Source organism: Heloderma suspectum, chromosome 4, assembly GCF_057233095.1.
Source record: "Heloderma suspectum isolate Gila_16-S chromosome 4, 16-S_ref, whole genome shotgun sequence".
Lineage (NCBI taxonomy): Eukaryota > Metazoa > Chordata > Lepidosauria > Squamata > Helodermatidae > Heloderma > Heloderma suspectum.
In genome coordinates, this window is record NC_139461.1 from 235,985,488 (window position 1) to 236,011,634 (window position 26,147).

The 26,147-nt window shown below is 44.4% G+C and overlaps 1 protein-coding gene across 3 annotated transcripts in view; it reads left to right on the forward strand.

Moving 5' to 3' along the window:
• The window catches only part of ERI3 (ERI1 exoribonuclease family member 3), a 271,698-nt gene that overhangs the window by 158,001 nt on the left and 87,550 nt on the right, over positions 1-26,147 (forward strand). For all 3 annotated transcript variants that reach the window (XM_084852745.1, XM_084852748.1, XM_084852746.1), the window contains exon 7: positions 3,074-3,173. In XM_084852745.1, the coding sequence (XP_084708871.1) occupies positions 3,074-3,173 (100 nt within the window). The remainder of the gene's footprint in view (positions 1-3,073; positions 3,174-26,147) is intronic.

Here is a 26,147-nt window from a genome sequence, read left to right on the forward strand (position 1 = left end):
TGCACAGTTCCAAGATGGGGGATATGTGGCTCAACAACACTACAAGCGAGAAGGATCTTGGAATTGTTGTAGGTTACAAACTGAATATGAGCCAACAATGTGATGTGGCTGCAAAAAAGGCCAATGCTCTTTTGGGCTGCATTAATAGAAGCATAGGTTCCAAATCCCAGGAAGTGCTAGTTCCCCTCTACTCAGCACTGGTTAGGCCTCATCTGGAGTACTGTGTCCAGTTCTGGGCACCACATTTTAAGAAGGATGCAGACAAACTGGAGGGGGTTCAGAGGAGGGCAACAAAGATGATGAGGGGACTGGAAACAAAGCCCTATGAAGAGAGACTGAAAGAACTGGGCATGTTTAGCCTTGAGAAGAGAAGACTGAGGGGAAATATGATAGTGCTGTTCAAGTACTTGAAAGGTTGTCCCAGAGAGGAAGGCCAGGATCTCTTCTCCATCATCCCATAGTGCAGGACATGGAATAATGGGCTCAAATTAAAGGAAGCCAGATTCTGGCTGAACATCAGGAAAAGCTTCCTGACTGTTAGCGCAGTATGACAATGGAACCAATTACCCAGGGAGGTGGTGGGCTCTCCCACACTGGAGGCATTCAAGACGAGGCTGGACAGCCATCTGTCAGGGATGTTCTGACTTGGATTCCTGCACTGAGCAGGGAGTTGGACTCGATGGCGTTGTAGGCCCCTTCCAACCCTACTATTCTATGATTCTATAATTCTTTGAGGAACAGTAGCTTGGTAACTAGCTTGAGCCCTATTTGCCCTAACAGTACTGAGCTCATGTTATGCCCAGCTACCCCATCCAACTACTTACATTCATAATATAGCACTGTAGCTCGTGGCTAAATTCCTAAATGTTGTTGGATTGTAGGCATAAGTAAATTTAGAATAGCACAGACAGGAATAATATCTTAATTACATACAGCAACAACAAATAAATTATAAATAGATTTCATGGAGTTAAGCAAATAGAGAAGGAAATATTGCTTGGCTAATGGATTCATTGCCTCCTTAATAGATATTAAGCTCAGAGCAGAGTGCAAAAAGCATAATTACCATTGTTGATGAGTTCCAGAGTCCATTGTTCTTGCTACATTTCTATCCATCCTTCCTCTAAGTAACTCACAGTGTATGCTGGTCTCCCATAGTGGTACTGGCCAGACCTGGTTCAACATAACTGTTGAAATGGAACGAAACAAAACACCCTTAGATTACTCTCTGGACCCCAGTTATCTGCTTCAGGAGTAATCAGGCTGGGACAGAACTGGAAGCTTCTAAGCCAGGGGTGTTGAACCGCTTTCAGCCTGAGGGTCCAACTGAATTTTGGAGAAGCTCTTGGGAGCTGCGTTCCAGTGATGGGTAGGGCTGAAGGAAAAAGGGGTGGGGCCAAAGAACCTGAAGTACCAGCATATTTTAGTTTAAAGCTCTTATTGCCAGTAAGTAAGACACTTGCTCCTTGGGAGGAAAACTATGGCAAACATAGAGAGCATAGTAAGAAGCAGAGGCATCACCTTGCCGACAAAGATCCGCATAATCAAAGCTATGGTTTTCCCAGTAGCAACATATGGCTGTGAGAGCTGGACTATAAGGAAGGCTGAGCGCTGAAGAATTGATGCGTTCGAACTGTGGTGCTGGAGAAGACTCTTATGAGTCCCCTGGACTGCAAGGAGGTCAAATCAGTCCATCCTAAAGGAAATCAACCCTGAGTGCTCATTGGAAGGTCAGATACTGAAGCTGAAATATTTTGGCCACCTAATGCGAAGAGAAAACTCTCTGGAAAAGACCCTGATGCTGGGAAAGACTGAAGGCAAAAGGAGAAGGGGACGGCAGAGGATGAGATGGCTAGATAGCATCACTGATGCAATGAATATGAACTTGAGCACACTCCGGGAGTGAGCGGAGGACAGGAAGGCCTGATGTGCTATGGTCCATGGGGTCACGAAGAGTCGGACATGACTGAATGACTGAACAACAACAAAGTCTTAGGAGATGTGTTTCAACCTTTTAGAATGGGGAAAAACTGCAGAAAAATTGGGAAACTACGCAACAGTTGGTGGTTGGAAGAAAGGGATTGGAGTCTGGGGAAGGGGGCATGGCCTTCTGGGGAACCCTTAAGGGCTGGATTGGGACCCTGGGCAGCCAAATTTGCCCTCTGGGCCTGAGGTTCTGCACCTAAGCTCTAAAACAGATATTACTTGAAAGATGTAGCTAGAAGCAAATAGACCACTATTTTTCAGTAGAAATTGAAGGCATGAGCAAAATAGAAATTAAAGCCCCCTACCCCCATGCTAGGGTTCTGATTTGGATCAGGCCCCCTACATCTACTCTAAAGTAAAAATGAAAAAAGATGAAGCTGCTAGCTATGTCTTTCCAGTAATGTCTATAAACCCTGTTAAATGCTTTAGGATTCTAGGGTTCTGAGAGGGGTGTTCAGTGTCACTCCCTTCATAGTTCTTCATCTGTATTATGGACTTAGTTTTCTTTCTGTGACTGCTGCTTTCCAATATAATGTTCTAATTTCCCATCACATCCATTTAAGATGGAGTACTTTACCCAGTGTGGGCAGCACTATCCTGAATGAGTTCTAGACCATGTTGCTGATGGTGACTGGTGTTTGTGTATAATAGATCTAATCTGATTGGCTTGTTAGTAAAAATAGTAAAACTAAAATTTGCATAATGCAGTCTTCATCATTCTGTTCATACCAAATGTGGAGAACATTGCATTCTGGATTGTGGAATCTGGGCTAAACTGAGATGGCTCTCCACAGCAAGTCAAATACTTCTGCACCAAGCCAGATTAAGTTGCTGCAGAGAGGAGAAAGAAAGTTTAAGAGAGGGAGGGGTGAATTTGTAATGGCAGAATTATGTGGAGGTGGAAAGCAGAGCACTGAGGAGACCATGTGGGCTTCCTGTGAAATCAGCCAAAAATCAGCTAGAGAGTACTTAAGAGTGCTGTGTAACTTTGGACAACAGCTAAGTAGAATTCTGGTGCAGGGGCAGGATACTGAGGCACCTTCTTGCTGCATAATCATCTAACATGTTTTTTATTTCTCTTTTCCAGGCATACAGCTTTGCCATGGGGAGCTGGCCAAAGAACGGACTCTTAGACATGAACAAAGGCCTGAACCTACAGCACATAGGAAGGCCTCACAGTGGGATAGGTCAGTAACCCATCTCTCTTCTCTCACCATTCCACTCCACCCCACCCCACCCCACCCCATTTCTGTTTTCTGCCTGTGTTAAGAGAATAGTAGAAGACTGCCCTTCCCTTGCTCAGCTACGATTCCCCAGGATGTGTGGCTGTCATTGGGAACTAGCCTGTGATTATCTTTGGTGTGGGTATTCAGTGAAGAGGCAAGACATTTAGCATGCAAGGTTAGGATTGTCACTGCCTCTTGAATGCAAAAGGAATTGCAATGGAAGCAGTGTTGGGGACTAAATACTGGATCCAGAAGGAGTTGGTAGTGGAGTAAGGAGCATGCTCCCTCTTAGTACTGTTACCTTTTGTTCCAGTCCATCATCCAGGTCCATCACCTCTCCATAAGTCTCTAAGATACTTGGCTCCTTGCTGCTGCATTTGAAACGTCAGTGGTGAGAGTGAAGCCTTAAAAGAGCAATGCTTCTCTCTTCCTTCTCCCCATACTTGGGTATTGCCAGAGCATCATGCCGTGCTCCTTCCTGATGCTGGACTATCTCTCTTTTGGCCCCTGATTTTCTAATAATTCATGTTTCTGCTCAGGTGGGTGATTTTGATCACATCCAGGCCACCTTCTGAATCCAGTTGCTTTGAAGATTTGTCTCTGTGCAGGTCTTGCTGAATGCAACTGTGAGAGGATACAGTCCTATAAATTTTGCCCATGTGTCTTAGAATTTCTAACGTAATAGCCCTAGCAGATGTGAGTCAGTATATGTCTGTCTGCCTGCTTGTTCTGTATGCTTAGTAGCCATGGGTATGTGCTATAGGGAATAATGTGTAGTGCCAGTCATAGGAAATATGAGAGATGTCAATTGAGGGATGCTGGTAGTGACTGGTCACTTTTTCCTTTTTCACCCTTCAAATGCCTGATGTCTTGATTCTACTGTGTGTGCATCTTCTTTCCTTTGTTGCTGCCTAGATATGTCCCTCTCTGCTTTGTCTCCTGATCCTCTATATGCTTCTTACTGCTGTACATTTAAGTTTGTTAGGGCCAAAGACTTACGGGAGAAAGTCACCCGCCACCCAGGCCTGGAGGAAGCTGTTTAATATTGTTTCAAGATCCTAACCACTAAACTACCAAATCAATATGAGTTAAGGAGATGAATTATTTAAAGCCGACCAGCTTTTAATTAGCAAGCTCCTTTTGAACTATGGATCTGGTTGTGTCATTGACGAGATGTAGCATTGAAATTTTGCTTCTTTGCCTGGGTCTATGTTCCTTTCAGCAATATATGTATGCTGGGGAAAACCCCATGTATTGTGTGTGTGGAGGGGTGACTGATGAGAAACTTGTTTCTCTTTGTTGCTAGGGTCCCCTTAGAACTATCCATCTCTTCTCTGTGTTTTATAGAAGTGTTTATAGTGTCTCTTCTTACCACACTAAAACAACAAACATCCCTAGAATATCATCTGTCACTGCCTTTAATTACCTTGTACATCTATTGGACTGCCATTAGCTGGCTTTGCCCTGCTGGATAGCTGTGCACAATGGTGGTTTATTTTCTCCAGTCTTCTTGACTGACTTTTCTTTCCAGGGGCTTTTGCTTCTTCATTTCAGCCAAACACCCTCAAGGTGGGAGTACATGCTGCTGCTGCTACTTGTGGTGTGAGGCATTTGCATGATACCTGTGGGTGTAGCACATTGAGGTTAAATGCTGTCCCTGCGTCTGTTCCGAGCCTAGCACTTGCCCTCTAGTAACACTGTCAAGTCTGACCCTCTCTCTCATTTTAACAAGGAACATTTATTTTAGCACTGCAGTGTTGTGCTAGATGCACCATACCCCTGCCTGCCCCCCACCCAGGCACATCCCATTTTGTAAAAAAAGGTTAAGAGCTTTGAAACTTGTGGTTTTCACAGTCTTGTCATGAGTCTTTTTACAGTTTTGTAGACCTTAATGAGGTGGGTCAGCATAGCTTTAAAATAATTATTTCTTTTTCTCAACTACAAGATGGTAGTCACTTTTTTACTGTCCATATTTAGTCACAATTACACATTTTCATATTAACATATTCCTATTATATGAGGTTACCAAATGCTTAAGAGTGAATTTAGCAAGTGTTACTTGCCATAAATGGGGCAGTGTAATATAATTTTGGCCCAGAATGTTTCAGTTCAAAATCAGGCACTTCATTTGTTTGGTGAGCAGAGGTCAGGAGCTCAGATGGCAGGTCCAGTGGCCCCACCTGAGATGAAGCCAGCTCTCAGACCAGGGACTTTTGGATGTAGCCATGACTGAGTCTGGCTCTTGCTCTGGAATGTGAGGGGCAACTATGAGGGGAAGCCATGGGGCTTTGCGCGGGAGAGTTGTTCTGGAACTGCACACTTAGTACAGGCGTGGCTGTAAAGGGCAGTTGTGCAAGCCAGTTGAGGAGAAAGAGAACTAAGTGTGGAACTTGGTAGGGGGAATCTTGGACAAGGGAAAACAGGACCCTGGAGCCTAGTTAGGGCCCAGTTGTCCTTTGATAAGGGAAGGATTTTAACAATCCCTACTATCCTTTCGTCTGAAACCACAGGGGAATGTCTGTATTCTGGCAGCTGCCTGCGGACAGTGACCCCTTCCCCTCCATTCTTTCACAGTGTTTATATATGTTTAAAGGTATTTATTTGGCAGCTGTTCAGCCTTGCTGTTTCTCACTGTGCTTGATGGGATTAATCAGCAGTTAAGCCTGAAGCACTGTGCACAGCGGGTCTGTGAAACTCACAGCCCTTATATTTGAAACTCATAGCCCATATATGTATGATTGAGGCTCAAAAAGAAAAACAAGGGAATCTTTGAAGGGCAGGGAGATCAACAAATGTCAGTAGCCAAGACAGGGAATAAAGCTACATGCCTAGTTATCTCTAACCTCAGAACTGATTCAGATGTTGAAGGAGCAAAACATATTTAGTCTTCCTGGGACTTCAGACTGCAGGAGGGGAAAGGGCCATATGTTTTGAACACTTCTGCAAAGTTAGCTAGCTTCCATATGACTTTTTGACATTTGGGGACATTCAGACGAGGTCCTTATGAGCTGTCTGGAGTGATTAGAAATTTAGGGCACTGTGCTACAGGGGCTCCACTCCTAGCTAAGTGGGCAGTTCTGGATAGGGCTGAACTGAATGTTGTCCAGATTTGCTTTTTGCCTGGAAAGTAGAGACAGTGGTGAAGTTCCCAACCCTTTAATCTTTCTGTGTGTGCGTGCGCGTGCTGTTGCTTTGGTGTCACCTTTCCCCCTAGATTTCTTCCTCCTCCAGTGATCCCAACCTATCAAAGATCACGCACAGAACCTGATGATATCATAACACAACAAAGCCAGTAAGATCTAGCTATGTTATGATATGAGTAAGGACATGAGTATGATATGAGTAAGGACAAATGAAGGTAATGCTTCCTGTATTGATTGCATGGCCAATCCTGGGCAAATAGGAATCACTTTTAATATTTGAACCCTAACACACACCTTTTACACTGACACCTAAAAACTGGCAAAAAGGAGAGGGCTTTCAGTGGCAATGAAGATTTTCACAAGAAAAAATCACCACCTCTGCTAAGTCCTTGTCTCAGGGCATGGTGACTGATGCATTTTGAGTTGAGATGCAGACTAACCCTTACAGTTAGTCTGTAGGGTATTGCTAGACTCTTTCTAGCCCCAAATTTTATTTAGCAACTGTATGCCGCTGGTCATCAGTAATCTGAAGGACAATATCGATATGCTGATTAGATCCAGCTTTTTTACCCCCATCAGATCCAGGAGCAATAGTACATTCTGTTCTGGGCTAGATAAGGGCCAGACTAAGTCTAGACAAGAAAGATGATGGTTTGCAGTCTGTTGCTGTGAGGAGAGGGGGGTTTGCATGTTTTTGATCACATTCTCCATAAAGAAGTAGCTCCTGGGGTACTGGCCCTCATTCTGGGGTACTGGGGGGGGGGGTACTGGCCGTCATTCTGCTCCATACTTTAATAACCTCCCAGATAAATTACTGTAATGTGCACTCTATATAGGGCTGCCCTTGATGATGATTTGGAAGCCCCATCGGGCACAGAATTCTGCTATATCCTTTCTGAGAGCTGGATACAGAGACTATATATCAAGACCATTCTTTTTCAGCTCCTTGGCTGCCAATTAGCTTTTATGCCTGAGCTAAAGTGGTTGCTGTATAAACCCCCAAGGCATGTGCCTGGGATATCTTAGAAGAATCTTCCTCTGTACAAATCACCTTGAGCTTTTCAGGCTTCCGGCAGTGCATGGGTTACCTGAATGTACTTGCAATGGCATTGAGCGCCTCTGCTAGGTTTTCCCGTGAAGAACATTTGTAGAGGGACCCTTTGGTCATAGCTGCGAGCCCATGAACTCCAGGGCTGAACTGGCAAGTAGTGGTATTAACAGATGTTCACTCTGTTTCACCACCACCAGAAGATGGACAGAGAGCCCAAGGGAGCCTTGCCCTCCTAGCCCTCATTCTTTAGCAACTGCTGAGCACTGGTTATTCAGCTGTGCTTATCATTTGTGTGGGGCTTTGTGGCAGCTCGTGTGTGTGTGTGTGTGTGTGTGTGTGTGTAACGTGGCCCCTGGACCCACCAAAGTTGCCCACCCCTGCACTAGCCTAATCTGCTCAAACCTTCTTCATCGATTGAAGCTAGCACCCAACAATTGGTGAGACAATTTGGAGTTTGGGAGAGAAGTGGAGGAGTCATGGGGAAATTTTTTTCCAGCCTTGCTTAGTGCATCACACACATGCGTGCACACACGCATACTCCACCAAGCACTCCCAGCATGCAGATAAAACTTGGAAATAGGATATAGAAGCTTTACACAGCTGACCAACTAAAACATGTAGTGCAAATGGCAGCCTGATCACACTGCCAGCTATGCACAGGCAATCGCCCTTAGCTCATGCTAGCCTCATGGGAAAGCCTACCTATTTGAAAGGGTCAGCCACCCATATGGTGTGAGGTGCAGGTGATGCATCTGTATCTTTCTGGCTCACCCCCTCTCTTTTCATTTACTGATTGGAAATCTAGGAAGGTTAGGGTGTTATATTGTTCCTGATCCTGAGCATTAATTAGGCCTGCAAGAGAAGAAGAGGGATTGCGTGTTTTTAACAGGGAGGTTAATGGGATGCTCACAGAGTAGACAGTTTTAATGAGCTTCAACTTGCTGTGCAGTGAGTTTACTCTTTGTGTTAAAAGGGTCATCCTGCAGTAGCTTGATGTGGATTGTCTCCTGGCCCCCAGTGTCAGAGGGGAGCATCTGTCAGAGTCCAGGCAGGGCACATTCACTTAGTGACAAGATTCTAATTAACTCCCACCAAACCACCCACCCACCCACCCTATGGGGAGCTGCCAGGGTGCAGCCTCTCATCCTTATAAACTCCTCATTCTACATATAGGTTTTGTTTCTGGAGAGGCTTTGCCATGCTTCCATGACTGATGGTAAAGAACAGGTCTATTTGTGCATGTGCAGGAGTGTTCATGCACTTGCTGTGTGTCAACAGGAGGGATGACTTTGCCTTGTCATAAGCTACTGAGCTCGTAGCCTGGCATGCACCTTGGCAGTCCGTAACAGCTTCTTGGCTTCATGGTTTTTTTCTTTCTTTTAGGCTTTCTGTGCTGTACACATTCTCTTTTGTGCTCTGTGCACTCTCTTGGCCTCTCTCTAATACAGGTCCTATATTCTCCTCAATATTACTTGTTTCAGGCATCAGCCAGCAACACGGATGTGGCTTTTCTGGAAAATTTGGATTGAAAAGTTTTCTGCTACCCCAAATTAATTGAGATCTGATTTAGCATGTTTATTTCACTTATGTTTAGTCAACAAAATCTTTAAAAACGCCATGTTAATTTTCCATGCTGTATAAATACCTCAAACATTTTTCCAATTGCCAAAAGCACTTGAATTGAAATATTTTATTAAGAGTGGGAAATCAACAAAATGCACTTAGTATGGTTTAAACCCTATATTCAAACAGATTCAGAGCTTCACTTGGAAATAATTTTTATTGGAATACTTGAAAATATTTTAAGACATGACAGTTCAATAACATATATTTCTGTTTGTTTGTTTGTTTGTTTGTTAGTTAAATTTATATTCCACCTTTCCACCAAAAATTACACTAAAGGCAGCTAACAGTAATAACATTGTGATGTCACCATGGCCAGTTCAGAGATCTCCAGGAATGGACGCAGTTGGTGCACCAGCCTGACACACTCCCTGGTCACCGCTGAAACCTGGGTATCCAGGTTCTAGGTTGAATCCAGAAGCACGCCCACATTGTGAACCTGAGTCTTCAAGGGGAATGCAACCCCATCTAGCACAGGTTGAATCCCTTTTCCCTGATCTGTCTTTCAACTAACCAGGAGCTTCTCCATCTTGTCTGGTTTAAGCTTCAGTTTATTCGCCCTCATCTAGGCCATTAATGACATCAGACACTGATTTAGAACTAGAACATCTTCCTTGGATTTAGATGAAAGAAAAGGTAGAATTGGGTGTCATTATCTTACTGGTGGCACCAAATCCCAAAACTCTTGACAACCTCTCCCAGCAGTTTCATGTATATATTAAATAGTATGGGAGACAAGATGGAACACTGAGGTACAATGTAGGCCAACAGCCAGGGTGTCAGACAGGAGTCCCCCAGCACCACCTTTTGAAATCGCCCTTCCAAGAAGGACCAGAGCTGCCATAAAACAGTACCTCCAAATTCCATCCCAAAGAAACACCCCAGAAGGATACCATGACAGAAGATATCAAAAGCTGCTGAGAGGTCCAGCAGAACCAAGGGACACATTCCTCAGCCCAGTTCCCAACAGAGATCATCCACTAAGGTGACCAGATTTTAGATTAAAAATAAAATAAAATTAAGGCACAGCAAACTGTTAACATGCTTATTTTAGCATGCCTGAAGATCTATGTTTCTTCGGGATAGTCACCAGAAGAAAGATAATTACAACTTTTTAAAGATTTGACTGATACTGTATCCATTGTATTTGCCCAGTGTGACTTGTTCTCTGTCCATTTCTTATGTTAACAAATTAATTTTATGAAACAATGCATTTCTAAGTATGGAACATTTTCTGAAAAATAATATAGTAATGGAAAATGTTCTACCTCACAACTGATTCAGCCAAACAGAATTGAAATCCTCTAAGACAGATGTACACAACCCCCAAGACCTGCTATGTGCATCCCCACCCCAAGATCTCTAGCCCTGTTGTTGCAGAAACCTTCTCACTGCTGGCGGAAGCATGATCACTGGGGGCTAGAAGAGATGAACACTTCCCACAACTCTTAACAACTCCACCTCTGTGATAGTTGCTTTTCTGCCACCACTAGCAGTGAAAAAATGCTGATCTTCCTGGAAATCGTTAGGGGCTGGGAGAGGCAAAAGCTTCTCCCAACCCCCAGTGATTCTGCCATCAAGATCACTTTCTTCACCATTACTGGTGCATAAGAAAAAGCAATATTGCTGGAAATCGCTGGGGGCTGGAAGAGGATTTGGCCTTCTCCAACCCCTTGTGATCCCTAGTTCTCAGCGGGCAGGCCTAAATTTCCCCATCCCTGTGCATGCTGAGATTTTGTGTGCCTGGGTGATGGGGTGTTTGTGGGTGGGAAGCAAGTGTGTGGTTGTGTGTACATGGGGAGGAAAAATGCTTCTGTGTATGTGGTGGGGGAACAGTGTGTATGTGTGTGTGCACATGTGCAGTCCCCAGCCCTGCATCCAACACCAGATTTGGCCCTTGGGGCAGAGAGGTTGGGCTTTGCTCTAAGACTTCTAGAAAGCATACATGACCATGGTGATTAGGCTGTGCATAGAGTAGAACCAAGCTTTGTAATGGAATCTGGGAAGTGCCCAGATCTTTCAGAATCTGAATGTATTTAAAAAGAAGTGACTTTCTTGCTCTCACTGTTTTAGATTAAATTTTGATTCCTCAGTAGCATTTCAGGTGATGGTTTACTGACACTGGGGGAGGTCTTGGTGTTAGTATTTGTGGCAAAATGAATGGGCCTTCTGTACTTGGATCAGTTTCCTGTTCCAAGGCTTCTCCACCAGTTTGTAGAGAAGCACAAAATATACCAGTCCACAAAAGGGTTTGCCTGTCTGCCTGCATGTACGTATCTTTCACTGGGCAGTATGAGCCGCGGCTCTGGCAAGTGCTTGCCTGGCAGGAGTTGCTGCTTGTTTTGGCCAAGTGTCTAAACTACAAGGCTGCTCTACCCACCTACTGTTTTCCACTGCCTGACCAATGTTGTTGTTACAGAATTTTATAAAAATAAACTAATTTCTCCCTACCTCCCACCATAAAAACTGTTCAAAGTCTTTAGCCAGATTCTGCAAACAAGACAGCTTTAGCACCTCTTTTGTTTTTCGTTTTGTTTTTTGGTGCAAACTATGAACATGTTTCCATTTTGCCCTCCTTAAAGACTTGAGGGTTTTTTTTGCGGATGCTGCCATAGTCTCCAGGAGAAACTTTTTGGTGAAGAATCTTAGACCTTCTGCCTCTATTCTTCTGGGTAGCCTTATCAGGACTGTTTAGAAATGGAGCCACTGCTCTTGCCCTGAGAGGTGGCACTCACACCTGGAGCCTTTGCTTAGGCATGTCAACTAAGATCTTTTTTCAATGCTAGCAGAAAGAAAAAGGGGATTTCTGAGGCTACATCAGACATGGCTTGTTCAAGCAGTGGTTTTGGCAGTGGTATAGGGAAGCATCAAAATGAAGGAGATCATCCAGTGATGTTGGTCAGTTTGGGATAATGTGTCCCAGGAGAGTGTTTCAGCCAAGCCCTAAAGAGTCATATTGGCATAGCCCCACACTGGGGTGGTTTCAAGCCATTTGAAAATACACAATGATTAAAGTTGTTCAGTTTCTTCTTCTTTTCCTTGCCCTCTATGGGATACTTTGGCAGGAAGTCTCACAGCTTCATTATGTTTCATGGTTTATAGGGTTATAGGCCGAACATGGCTGTTCTCAAGTCTCTTGGCATCCATGTGATTTTGCCAGATCCTGTTGCTCTTCCTATGTGTTGTCTGGGTTCCAAAAGGCAGAGCTTGGTTAATCATTATGGGGTTTGTGGTAGTATAGAGCATCTCCTGTGTGGAGTATGGGTTTTTCTGCTGTCTGAGATAGACCCCCTTCAAAATTCCCATAAACAATCATGGCTGTTTCTTACCTTATTACAGGGAAGATGGATGTATGCCTTCAGTAGCAGGGAAAAGTTTAAATGTCTGGTGTTCTGCTTGTTATGAAAGTATTGAATGATGATGGCTTCTATACCATAGCAGATTTGGGGTGTGGGGCAGGAGAAAGAGGGCTCCCTCTGTGTGCCTGTGTGAGTAAATGGTGTGTGTGTGTAGCAGATGGCTCACAGGGATCTGGGGTTTCGGACTACAGTTCAGCATATCAACCCATGTCCCTTTAATCCAATACTACCAAGTTGTCTGTGCAGTGCCCTGCAGTTTAGGGAAGGGAGCATGACTCAGTGGTGGAGCTCCTGCTTTGCATGCAGAAGGTCCCAGGTTCCATCCCTGGCATCTCCAGGTAGAGCTGGGAAAACTCCTGCCTGAAACCCTGGAGAGCTGCAGCCAGCCAGTGTTGACAATTCTGGGCTGGATGGACCAATGGTCTGACTTGGTATAAAGCAGCTTCCTATGTTCCTGTGTTCCAGTTTTGCCATTGTGATGTTTTGAATATTGAAGGAACCTCTGCAATGAGCCCCCCACACTCCCTTTTGATTTGCTACGGGATGCCTTGCTCACTCAAGAATGGCAGAGAATAGGCAGGGCTGAGGCGTGGCCCTAGACTAGCAGGGGGAACTCTCTTACAGCCTAAGGGAGAGGGGCAAAGACTCCAGAGTTAAATAATTAAAAGAGACTAAAACAAAAATCAACAGAAATGTCATCAAATGAGCGGTGTCATTTTGAATTAGTGCTGCTAAAGGTCAGGCAGCTCAAAACAGGTCGAGCGGATGCTCCATGAGTGAGGCAATAGGGCAAATATTTCTGGCAAGGGGGAGCAAGGGACTGGCAGACAGAGGTGGGATTGCGATGAGGCCCTTTCTGCCCAGGACAAGAGGCAAGGCTTTTGGAAGTGGAGAGGTGCTTTGCATAGGTAGCGGTGGCCTGAGAGGAGGGGGCTGCGGCTCAGGATACAGGCCAAACGTCTGTCAGCGTCCAGTCAAAGCGCATTAACTTGGTGACATGATTCTAATTAACTACCATGAGAGGTGTCACAGTGGGAAAGCCAGTAAGCGTAGACACGCTTTTAGAAAGAGAAAAAAGCAAAGTGACAGTCCTTTTTGTGTATGTGCTCTCTCCCCTCGGAGTGGGAGTGTGTGTAAAGCTAATTAGGATGTCTGGGCCGGCTGGGAACCTTGAGCTGGTGCTCTTGTGCTTTCAGTCATTTAAGTTTTCAAAATCCCTCTGATGGGACTCAGTGGCACAGTGGATTACTGTGCGCAAAAGTGACAGAACACTCTTGCCAGCGTTCAGCCCTTTTTAGCAAAGATTCAGGGCTTCCTTTTTCCTGGTGGCAGCAGGAGGTATGTTCTTATCACTGCTGCTCTCTTCCTATGTGTGTTACAATGGGGAACTCAAGGGCTTTCAACTGTTTCCTAAGGTTAACAAAGAAAACTGGGGTTGGGGGTAGGCAGTGTGATTGGGTGTTTGTGTTGACTTGTTCGTCTTTTATGTCAATCTGCTATTCATTGCCACATACAGCAGTGGCAAGGGGGATGGGGTGGACCCAAAAGATTGTGTGTAGGCTATACTTGACATTCCCTGCCAAGTGGGGAGCAGTGGCCATCTTAGCTGAATGCTGGTACCATTATCCAGACCGTTGCTGCATGGTGTCATTAATGCAGTGCCTTTCTTCAAAGGCAGTGAGATGAGTGCTCTGGAATGGCTATTTTTGTACGTGTGGGGGGGGGGGGCACCCACGCTAAAATCCATCAATCAGGTTTTGAAATGGGTCAGAGGATTTTTAGTTCAAATGGATGTGAATATATGGTAAACATGCAGAAGTCGGGGTGGGATAGAGCTTTAAGTGTAACAGAATGTTGAATGTTTCCTTATAAATGTGACCTCAGTAAAGAGTTTGCAATGAAATTGGAGTTCCTTCATATTCTTGTTTGTGGTATAACTTTGTGTTCTTGCATCTCTCATCCTGGCTGCAATGTGAATAGGTGGATGTTGCTATTTCTCAGAGTCTTTCACCCTACTCTTATCTTAAAAATGCTTTTTTTTTAAAGGGAAGCACCATGAGATTACATCCTCAGGCATCCCCCATCCAGAGCACAACATACCCTCTGTTCCCATTGGTGGCATCTTGCTCTTTAAGTACATTCATGGCTGCAAACGGTGCTAGTGCTCTTTTCCTTTTTTTAACACTCACCAGCAAATTCCAGGGCATCTCCCAGGCAGAAAGTGGCAGGAGTTATACTGGATCAGGCTAAAACTAATGGATGGATTTTAGTGTGGGCATGGAAATGCCCAAACATGCTCACTCACAGTGCAGAGCCTTTGGCTGGTGTTAGGAGAGGGCATCCTTATGCTATGTCTGTACTGTAGTTTTCTCACAAGCTGGATTAGCAACATATCAAGCACATATTCTGTATGTGGTGAAGCTGAGGTTTGATGGCGTGTCAGTACATTGGAAATGGCTAGGGCCAGAGCTGGTGTACAGCTGTTTTGTAAAGGGTTTTTCTTGAGAAATGCCGCTGCAGGGAACATCACACTCTTGAGACAACCAAGAGCATGGTAACTGCCTCTCAAAAAACCAGATGCCATTCTTTTTAAGACAGTCCTGCATCTAAAGCAGGAAGCTTGCTGTGCAAACTCCACAGCTCATACTGCTTCTAAAATGGTGCCTGTTAGCCATGTTGATCTGTCTCAACATGTTTATACAAATATGGTGATCAGATCATGATTGGCAAACAGAAATCTGTTCCTGGTAGCCACATTTGTGAATGAGCATGGTGAGGCACCTCCCCTTTTCTCAAGTTCTGTGCATATAACTGAAGAACTCAGGGAGAGGAAGAGGTCTTTCACCTCATGCTGGACAGGAGAGATAGACTGTATTTCCTGGCAACAGTGACACTGCCAGGATTCCCACACAGTCCTGGGCACTTCACTTCCCCAGTCTCCCCCGTGGTGCTCACTGTTTCCTCGCTCTTCCTTGCCACAACACTTGCCCCACCCCCCACCCCCAGCACTCACTCTCCTCTCTTTCCAGGCATTGTCAGAGCAGGTGGCACCTTACAGAAGAGGTTGGGCATGCTGCAGAGCAAAGTTGCAGTCACATCTGGTATCATGATTTCCCCAGATGTGTGTCTGGGCCCATATGAGACGTAGAGGCACTCTGTGGAAATGAAGATTCTGGGCGTAACTGCAGCTTTGCTCTGCAGCATGTCTGAACTCTTCTGTAATGAAAAGAAAAAGCTGTGATGACTGTCCTTGAGGACCTCTGGGCTGTGGGGCTCCAGACGTGTTTCCTGTGTTACAGCCCTAGTGGTGCCACTTCCTGGCAGGCACAGAGAACTAGGAGGAGGAGGTGGTGAGGGATCAGCTTCTCTCCATGCTAGGCTGGGAGAAGTGCACCCAAAACATGGTGCTCAAAATGCCTGCAGTGTAGAGAGATACTCAGTTTGCCCCAAAGCATGATACAAGGTGCTTTCCCCCCAAGTTCTAAGGTCACCAAAGAAGAGGTCATTTATGTGTTATGCTTTGGGAGTGGTCCAAAGCAGCGAGAAAGACTCTTATTACTTCTGACTGTCGCAGTGCCTGGCACAAAATGGAGACTGGTTCCTTCCCTCCCCTGACTTCTCTGGAACTTTGGGAAGGGCAGACGAGATTCACTTAATTTGCACCATGCGTAGGAAGCACTTGCAAGTGGGTAGAGGGTTTTTTTGTTTGCTTCTGAATGTGTTCAAGCCCTGCATGAAGTGAGAGACTGACTCCTCTCCCGAGTCTTCCATGTATGCTGGAGACTTGTGGGAGAGATGTTAGGGGCTACTGCAAATAATGGCCAGCTATTAAGTCCAGCCAAAATGTATGGGACCCTGTACCTTGAACCTTTGGGAATAGGCAGGCAAGAGATGATCTTATATAAATAAAAATAATAATGTGAATTTGAATGCTTTGAATGCATCAAATCCCCAAATAAAACCTTGATTAAACAAGAGCATTCTGTCATGTTCTGCTCCTCCCACATTTGTCCTATCCATCAAAGGCCCTCAAGGTGGTTCACCTAAAAAATAAAATAAAATGAATAAAACAAAACTTCATCAAAATGGAACACATTCATTGGTTTAGTTAAACTTAATTATATCTGTATCCTGCCTTTCTTTTTCAGCACAAAAACTCATAGCAGTTAACAAAAGGAATGTAAAATACAAATGGGTCAATTCTAGGCCAATGGAAAGGGGATTTGCTCTTCCTCCTACCTGGCATAGTGGCTGGCTGCTGATGGAAACTGTGGAGTGGGGCTGGGCTTTTTCCATTACATTCTGAACCATGGTAGTGTGGCAGTGGGATTGTTCACTGCCAGGTTTTTGAGCTGGCACCTGGGTACATTGCAAAATGGCCTTATTTTTGTTTTTAATGAGAGCTTCTAGAGAAGTATGGAGGCAAGGATGTGCCAGTGAAGGATACTGGCTTCTATCAGCCTGCCATTCACCTAATGAGAAACCATTGGGAGGTGTGGTGTGGGGGCGGGGGGGATAGCAGCCTATTGGAGGCACTCCATTGCAATTTAACAAGTTTCCTTTCCTGCAAGTTCTATGACAAGACCCCCCTCTAAGTCTGCACAAGAATTCCTAAGAACAAGGTAATTAGGATGTCTCTGAGCTGCGACCCTCAGCGGAGTCCTTGGCTTAATCTTTTTCTTTCTTTAAAGACATCTGTAACTACAATCTTTGTTTCTCTCCTTGCCTCCCCTCACTTTCCTTTTTTTCCCCCTTGTCTGTCTCCATATCTCCTGTCAAACTGCTGCAGACGTAAATGACAAAGAAATCAGAAAGAGAGATCAATGCAGTCCAAATTAGCACTCGGAGATAGACTGTGCTGGAGATGTCAGAGCCTGACCCCTGTTGATCCTGCAGCCTCTGCCGGTGATATTATGCAAATTGCATCCATCTGGTAGAGCTCGCTCAGAGGAGTGAGGGTGCTGCACGGGCAGAGAGGGATCCGAAGAGGAGGTGTTTTGGAGCTCTGGCTGTATGCATTTGGGAAGGGGTCAGAGTTGTGGGAGATCAGGAGTGACAGGAAGGAGAAAGAGGGTGCATCAGATTAATTTATGTCTCCAGGAGACTTAAGAACCAAACTCTTAATGAAAGATAGGTGAACTTCCTTTTGATTTAGGTTTTATTTTATTCCTTATTACTGGCTTCCAGAATTAAAAAAAACTCCATCAACACCCCCCTCCCTGTAGTCTTATTTAATCAATTCACAAGTCGTCATTACCACAGGCAGCAGTTTGAGAGAAGAGGGGAAAAATACAGGCCTCTCCCCACCCCCTAAAAGAACATGCTTCTTCCTGGTCCAACTGAAATAGGAACAGGGATAATAGAAACCTCAAATTATGGTGATCGCCTTGTTAAGAAGTTTGAAAATACTGTCAGATTGTCTTTTAATGAGAGAAATATGGCTGTTAGTTAGTGAAGGAGGAGGGAATGGACCTTGTTTCAAGATCTGTAGTTCCTGCATCAAAGAGGAACCAGCTGTTTCATTTCACAATCCTGCTCCTCAGCCTGATATTAAAAATAGTTGTTAAAGCCTTTGAGTAGCAAGACAATTCTCTTTAACTTCCTACTATCCCTCCCCTTTTCCTGTAGCAAAAAAGAGTTGGCAAGGAGAGAAACAAGGCTTTTAAAGAAGTTTCCCTTCCTGGAAGTGGGGGGGGGGAATAGGGGATGTCTTGCTACCCAGCATATGTGAGGTACAGTGTGATCTTTCAAATACTCTTCTCCCATCTAAAGCCAGTTGTCTAATGGGCAGCTATTGTTACTTTAATAATGGGCTGTTGACTTATCATAGCTACTGTTCTAAATGGGTATAGGTTTTATTTGCTGTGTTTGGAGCCAGTTATCAGGACTTTCCAACTGCAGATAGATGGATGATCACCAAAGTATCGTAGACTTGAAAGCCAAAATGGTTCCTATTGAAAACTGATCACCCTTCCTGTCTGTGTTGTGATGTTCTATCCCTTTTGGGGGTTAACTGTAGGCATATTGATGTGTATTGATGAATTTTCATTCATTCATATATTCAAGGGGTTTGAGGCCCAGGTAAGTGCTGAATATTCCTCTCTCCCCTTGGCCCAGCTGCCTTAAAATGAGCAAAGGAGAGCAGCTGAAAAACTGGGCCTAGAGACCTCTCCTTTTCCATTAGAGATGCCAAATAATTCCCAAATACACCTTTGGAATTCATAACACATGCCATCTACATTTTGCACACTTGCTGTGCCTTCCCTTGCCTTTAACTTCAACTTCACTGTTGTGATAGGTGGTGTAGTGCTGTGGCTTAGACTGAGCTATGAATCAGAAAGTGGGCAGTTGAATTTGCTAGGTAGCCTTAGGCAAGCCACCATCTCCGTCTTAGTTCCCCATCTGCAATATATTTTGAGGCCTTTGCTTACTGAAGAGGCTCTTTAGTGCTCAGCACTTTCTTCTTTAGCGTTCATGCTCAGAACAAAGTAATCCCCCCCGCCCTATTTATTAATGTTTTTGTTAACCCAACAAAAGGAGCCATTATATGCACACACTGTCAAACAGAAATCTCTACTTATGTTCACCACATTTTTGTACAGGGGCTTCAAGAGCCTTTTGTGCCTAAGGACCGTACTAAGAGCTTGATCATCCATTATGACCTTTTGCTATTTGCAGGATTCCTGTTTTCTGGGAGACCCAGCTTAGCTCTGTACTACTCTTGTAAACCTCTGGAGGTTTCTTTCTTTGGAAGCACTCCATGGCAGAGCCCAGACTTGGCAACAGCACAGGCTGACCTGACTCGATCAGCTTTTCCCAACTATCATTAAGATCTAACAGGTCCCTCCGTTCAGAGTTGCTGTGACCCGTGACATGTTTCTTGCTGTTGCGCTGACATCCCCCTCTTGAAGGCCTGACTCGCAGCTCTTTCTTGCTTAAAACTGGAGCGCTCTGTTAATTGGTTTAAGTCTCACTGCCCCATGTCTTAGCTGGTCTGTGCAAGATAATGAACTTGGAGTGGTTTTAATAGCTGATCTCAGCAATATTAGTCCCAGGATACAAGCAAAAGACTGACAAGGTGGGTCAGGTAGAATCTCTTATCGGACTACCTTTTGTTGGAAGATGCAACAAGCTTTACAACATCACAGAGCTCTTCTCCAGGTCTGGAAAAGACTGCCCAACTTCCATGCTCAAATACATGACAGCTGGTATATTTCAATGCAGAATGCTAGTAATCTGACTGAAAGCATGTACTTCTGCAATGTGTACATGTAGCTGTTTAAGAGAACCTTAGATTTTATTCGCCTCCCAGGTAGGACTAGATACAACTCTCAACACAGCACTGCTGTTTAAAATGGCAGCCCATGTAGAATCTCCCCCAGCCCCATAACTTTTAGGGAAAATGTAAGGCATGATAATATCACAATATGGATAAATCTGACTACTAAATATTATTGAGAGAGGAGGTAGAACAAAACCTGCAACCTTTTTGTTTGTTCTAGATTATTTTTAACATGTGTTGCAATCATAGCAAATCCCACAGTGAGGTGCAATTAAAATGCAACAATACAGGGAAATAATAAAACAACAACAATAAAAAGAGAGATAAGGTAACCCAGAGCTGGCTTAACCCTCCCCCATTAATAAAAAGCCTGCCTGTCACACTCTGGGAAGTTGATTTCAAAGCCTCGAAGCCATCACCAAAAGGGCATATTTGGCAGTGGGCCACCAACTTCCAATATTTAACTGACTGGTTACCTCTTTGGCTCATATAAATTCCATCACTTTGGGGCAACTGCTGAAGAGACCTTACTGATTCTATTTGTAGTGATATATCTTATATTCTTTACTGATAGGCCTCTACTACAGATAGGCACCTGCACATATGGGGAATAAGGGAGGGAACCAGTTCTTGCACTGGTGTAATTTTGAAGATCTGTGAACTTCAAAATAATAGGAATGGTGTATTGGAGTTTGAGAAGTCCCTTAACATGGTGTCTACACAGGATGGGATGGGAAGACCATTGCTTTAATACACATTTTCATTGCAATAGCTCTCTGAAGCTACACTTGAAGGTTGTGTCTTTCAATAAGTAGAGCCTTGTGTTTGGATGGTATCAGAAAGCCCTATATCCTTTCTTTAACAGTGGCTAGTAATGGACTGCGGTGGTTTAGTGATTAAGATGCTGAACTGCAGACCGGAAGGTTGGCAGGACAGCAGTTCGAGACCCAAGTGCTGCCTGACCGAGTGAGCTCCCGTCTTCGGTCCCAGCTCCTGCCAACCTAGCAGTTCGAAAGCAAGAAATTGCAATTAGATAAATAGGTACCGCTTCGGCGGGAAAGGTAACAGCGTTCCGTGCACCTCAGTCTTCAGTCATGCCGGCCACATGACCACGGAAGTGTCTTCGGACAGCGCTGGCTCTTCGGCTTAGAAATGGAGATGAGTACCACACCCTAGAGTCGGACACGACTGGTTGGGGACACCTTTACCTTTTACCTTTTAGTAATGGATACTGAAAACAAAGTATACACCCTGTCTAGAGAAAAATAGTGTATTCCAATCTCATATTTTTCATGTTGGGCTTCTAGCAGTTTTTAGAACATCTGGCAGCAGTGGATACATGTTATGACAATTTTAGTAAATAACCATTGTTACTGATACCAGAGCTCTGTTGGGTAATGCTGACTTACAATGGTTGGGGGTACTGGTTGTCATATTTCTGCTTCACATGCCCACTCAAGGTGTGTTCACCAGGTGCATGTTCACCAGATGAGGAATGTAATATCTGGGGATTACCTGTGAAACAGCCATGAAAGATCAAGCATTAAAGCTAAAACTATTTTACATAATATCACATCAAACACAATTCTTTCCACTGGAAGTTCACACCTTAAGTTGCAAGTCATTGAATATTGAGTAATTTAATGCTGTTCATTTCTCGATGCCACATGTATATGTAAATCAGTCCTCTGTGGCTCGCAATGTTCCAAGAGCTAGTTCTCTGGCATATTGCATGCTTCATAAGACAGACACTTGATTAAGGTTTGCTTTCTGTGGGCTGTTTTCATTTATGGTTGAGAATAGATGCCGCCAATACTCCCTGTTTTGTGTGCCATCAGTGCCTGGCTAAAATCATTTGGCTTTATCATCCAGGAGCTTCCCCACCCCCATGGAATTAGCTCAATTTACAGTGACAGTGCTGGTCAAAAACACAACTCATTCATTGAGACACTATTTCTTGGGGCTATCTTTTGGCTCCTGATTTCAAGACAAAGTGAGAACCGGTACATGTGAAGGCAGATTAGCACCCAATCAACATACTTCTGGTGAGAGTGTGCCCATGCTCTTACCAGTTTGTAAATAGGGTGCCTTTGATACTGCAAGGTAAGCAATTTTTGCCTCCTATTGAGAGACTCCAGCCTCCTTAACATACTTATGGCCTATTCAAATGTCTACTGTGAGCCTGTTTCTTTGGGATTGCATCTCAGTAGTTGACAGCTACAGTAAGCAAATGCAAGGCTAGTGGAGTGGTGCACAGGTAATATGGGAATGGTATGCTTGCATGTTGGTACATGGATGCTTCATCGGTGGAATAGGGATGAGGAATGTGTGGTCCTCCAGATGTTGTTGGACTGCACTTCCCATCATCCCTTACCGTTGGCTCTGCTGGCTAGCAATGATGGGAGTTGCACTCCAGCAACATCCGGAGAGCCATACGTTTCCTACTCCTGCCATAGCAGGATTGGGGGTGGATCACTTGGTATATAATACATGGATAGTTTCTGGATCCAGAGTGACTCAGAAGACACTGAGTAGGTTGAAAATTAATAACTCATGCAAAGGATGAATAATCAGCCCAAGTTCCCCCCAACCTTGGTAAATCTAGTTAGTACTACAGAGAAGAACAGTTTGCTCTTAAACAAAAAGCAGTATTTTTTTTTCCTTATTCTGGAGAAATGTACTCCTGGTAAACAAAGGCCACTCAGGGTTTTGTGGGGAGCCTTGGTGCTTTACCTTGGGAACATTATGTCCAAAAGTAAGGGCAGCCATTTCATATAAGCATATCCTTGTGGTAAGTGAAACCCCCAAGCCCCCCTTTTCCTGTTGTTTATTTAATTGTATAAGAGCACGATAAATACAGTAATTTTTTGGTGTGTGCTTCATATCCAGGGAGCTTCAAGTTAGGCTGTTTTGCAGGAGCCTCTGATTGCCCCTCCACACACACACACCCTGCCCGCCCGTCAAACCCTTTCTATATATAACTGCATTGAGCAAGACATTATGAATTTGTCTCTACTTGTCTGTAAAGCCAGAGCAGCCTCTGTCCTAATGAGAAGAATATGGCTGCTAGTTAGCAGAGGGGTGGGTCCCGTAGGCTAAACGAGATAGTTAAACGGCACTGATTGAAGGTGGGGGTGAAAGGGCAGCACAATTATGTGCTGGAGAATCAAGGGCCCTGTTTGATTTGGGAGTTCTAAGCTCCCAGCCAGTGTCAGTAGTTTAGCTGAGAATTTTTTTGTAGGCCAAAGACAGGAAGGATAAAAACTATGAGAATGAGGAGTTACTATTATTAAAAGCCATGGAGCTCCGTTCCTGTTAGTGCTTTAACTGTTTCCGGGCCCATATATTTTAAACATTCCTAAAGAGCTCTCTAGTGAGACCCACATGTATTCCCCAGTCCAGTAATATGGTTGTACTCTTCACAGTTATAGGGTTAAAGTGCAGTTGGGGATCCTAATGATGTCTAGGCATTCTTTTAAAAGCCCAGTTCACACATGCAATGCCGGCAAGATGATTGATTGAAATGGAACCGGGTGGAGTCTGTGGTCCAGTTTGCATGGTCACCATGGTTAAACAACCAATGGTGGCTTGTTTATGCCGTGGCATGTGCCAGGCGCCATTTTCCTAATTACCCACCTGGGTGTGGCTTGTCGTGTCATCCAAACTGGAGCAGCATGGCTTGCGAAAGGAGGAAACATCCCTCATATAACCTATAAGATGTTGGATTATCTGAGGGTTGTTTCCCCCACCAACAAGCCATGCTGCCTGGGTTCAGATGACATGATAAGCCATGCCCGGGCGGGTGATTAGGCAAATGATGCCATGGCTTCAACAAGCCACCATGGTTTGTTTAACCCATGATGATCATGCAAACTTGCCCTGTGTGTGGCAAGCTGTCTGTATAAAATCACTTGCCACCTCAGTTTTTGCCATGCCATTGCACACCTTTTTTGTGTGGTTTTGCGATAGCGTGGTGAGTATTGCTGGAAAAGGTAGCAAGGTACTTCTTCAGAATGGTTTGCTATGTACAGGTTCGGTATGTACAGCCACCATGTCACTGTTTCCATGTGTGAATCAGACTTTCGTCTTGGGAACATGCAACTTGCAACCCCCCACCCCCAAATTATTTGGAATTAGCTTCAGGGCTGCTTCCCTGCTGCTCCAGGTTTTTAGACGGAAAAACTCTCCTCAGGTTTCCAAAGCAGTCGAGGAGCATTTCCATGGATGGTGGCACTTTTCTCCAGTGAGTTTATGGGCAATAGCTGCTGGGAGTTTGCTTTGCTGATCCTAATTTATCTGTGAGTTTCACCCTATTTCTGTTCCTCCTGGTGCTGCCTTCTAATCTACTGGAGCTTCTGGCTTTCCCCTACTGTCAGCATCCCACAATGACAAGGAGTATGAGTGCATAACAGCACTCTGGGTCAGACCACTTAACCCAATAACAGACATTCTGTTTTGAATGCTAGTATGCAAGGAAATTATACTGCTGGTCTCACCTTTTTTCAGTTTGCTTAGTGACTTGGTGGCCTGATGATTTAGGCCAAATATTGTTGTTCATAATCTTCATAACTTGCCTAGTCCATCCCAAATCTGCCTCACACAAGCTGTCCCTAGCTATCCTGCAGTTTGGCCTAGGCCAAATGCACAGTGCCTCTGTGTCCAAGCCAAGAAAAAAGCTCCCTGCTACACACACACACGCGCGCGCGCGCGCGCGCACACACACACACACACACACACACCAGTGCCAAAGGCTTCCCCTTCCCCCTCCAAAAGGCACATCTCCCTAATCAGATTTGTATCTACGCCTGTGGTCTCCATCACCTCCTGAGCCAAATGACAATCGCCTTTATTTACTCTAATAGGTCTCATTTGTAAATGTTAATTCCTCCCTGAAGAAAATGTCTCTTCAAGATGAGTTGGCCATCACTGAGTTGAGCATTTTGGTGTGTGCAAGGTCTGTCCCCATCCCTGTAGCTGAGAACATAGGCAGACATCATTCCTACTGAACTAGTCAGCTGCATATCTCTCTTCTTCCTCACACCAGGCCATCCTCCCCTCTCAGATTCTCTTTCTGAACCACAGTGCTGCCCGCACTTATCTGGGTATATTCTTGATATGTGCTATTAGCAGAACTATATGCCCTCTTTAGATGTTTGAAAAGCATACAGTCTTTATATGCAAGGAAGGGGAGCATGGATGAGCATGCTAGCTCTGCCCCTCCCTTGCTGTGCCAATGGGAGGGACAGCTGTCTGCAGTGGAGAGCCTCCTGTATCCATGGAGGCATTCCATCATTTAGAATCCTGATTTTCCAGGATTCAAATGCTCGGGGAGCGTGTCCACAAATACAGGAAGCTCCTCACCACAGACAATCGCCCTCTACACATTAGATGGTGATGCTCATCCCCACACCCCTCTCTGTGTGTAGAGGCTACATGCTTTAAAACCTGAAGAGGGTGATAGTCAGTTCAACATGTACCCATTTAGAGAGGAAGTTTGGTGGGATGCAGGCAATTGTTTTGAGCCATTAAATTTTTCCAGCTGTGCTCTTTCAGAATATCAGTTTTCTTTTTCTTACCAATAGACAGTAATAGTAAAATATTAGAAGCAGAGTAATTTTATTATTCACAAAGCCAAGTTAATAAATGTTTACATATATTACAAAGAAACTAAGTCAGCAACATTAAAGCAGTATACAGTGGGTGAATGGAAATACTTAAAATGGGGCATCTCTTTTGCAGCAAATCACTTTTTGAATATACTCTGTTCTGAATTGTGGCTGCAGCCAGAGCAAAATGGGCCACTTTGACAATAAATTCTCAGAAAGGCTCAGGTGGTCTGATAGGAAGACTGCCTCAATAAAGGGCTTTATTTTGAGAAGGTGAGGAGCAGGCCTTTCCAACCCTTCCTGTAATGTCAGTAAGACCCCTTCAACTTTTCGATACATCGCTTCTGATGCAATGGTGCACCTAGAATTGTTTTTCTATGTGAACAGACTGTATGAAAACCCATGTAGTATAGTGGCTAGAATATGGATTTGGATGTGGGAAACCTGAATTTAAAGCCCCTGTCAACCATGATTTACTGGCAGGGCCTTGGATAGTCACTATCTTTCATTTTACCCTACCTCACAGGTTTGGTTGTGAGGCTAAAACACTAACATAAAGGAGAGAAGAATTGGAGATAAATGTTAGCTTATATCTTAAGTCATTATTAGTTTAAACAAATGAAACACAGACTTTTGCAGTCCGTTCTGGCCTAAAGCATGCCTCTTATTGGCAATACCTGTCCTTCTAGTTACATTGTCCCTCTTAAGAATAGCATGACTATTTACATATTAGTATGCAAGCTTTTCCCAATACACCTATTGCTAGTAAACTACAACATTCAAGAGGCCTTGCTTTAGACATTACATTTCAATATATTTTGCATTCTACACCCACTTAAACCGAAGAGCTGAGGGCATAGGATTGTGTCCA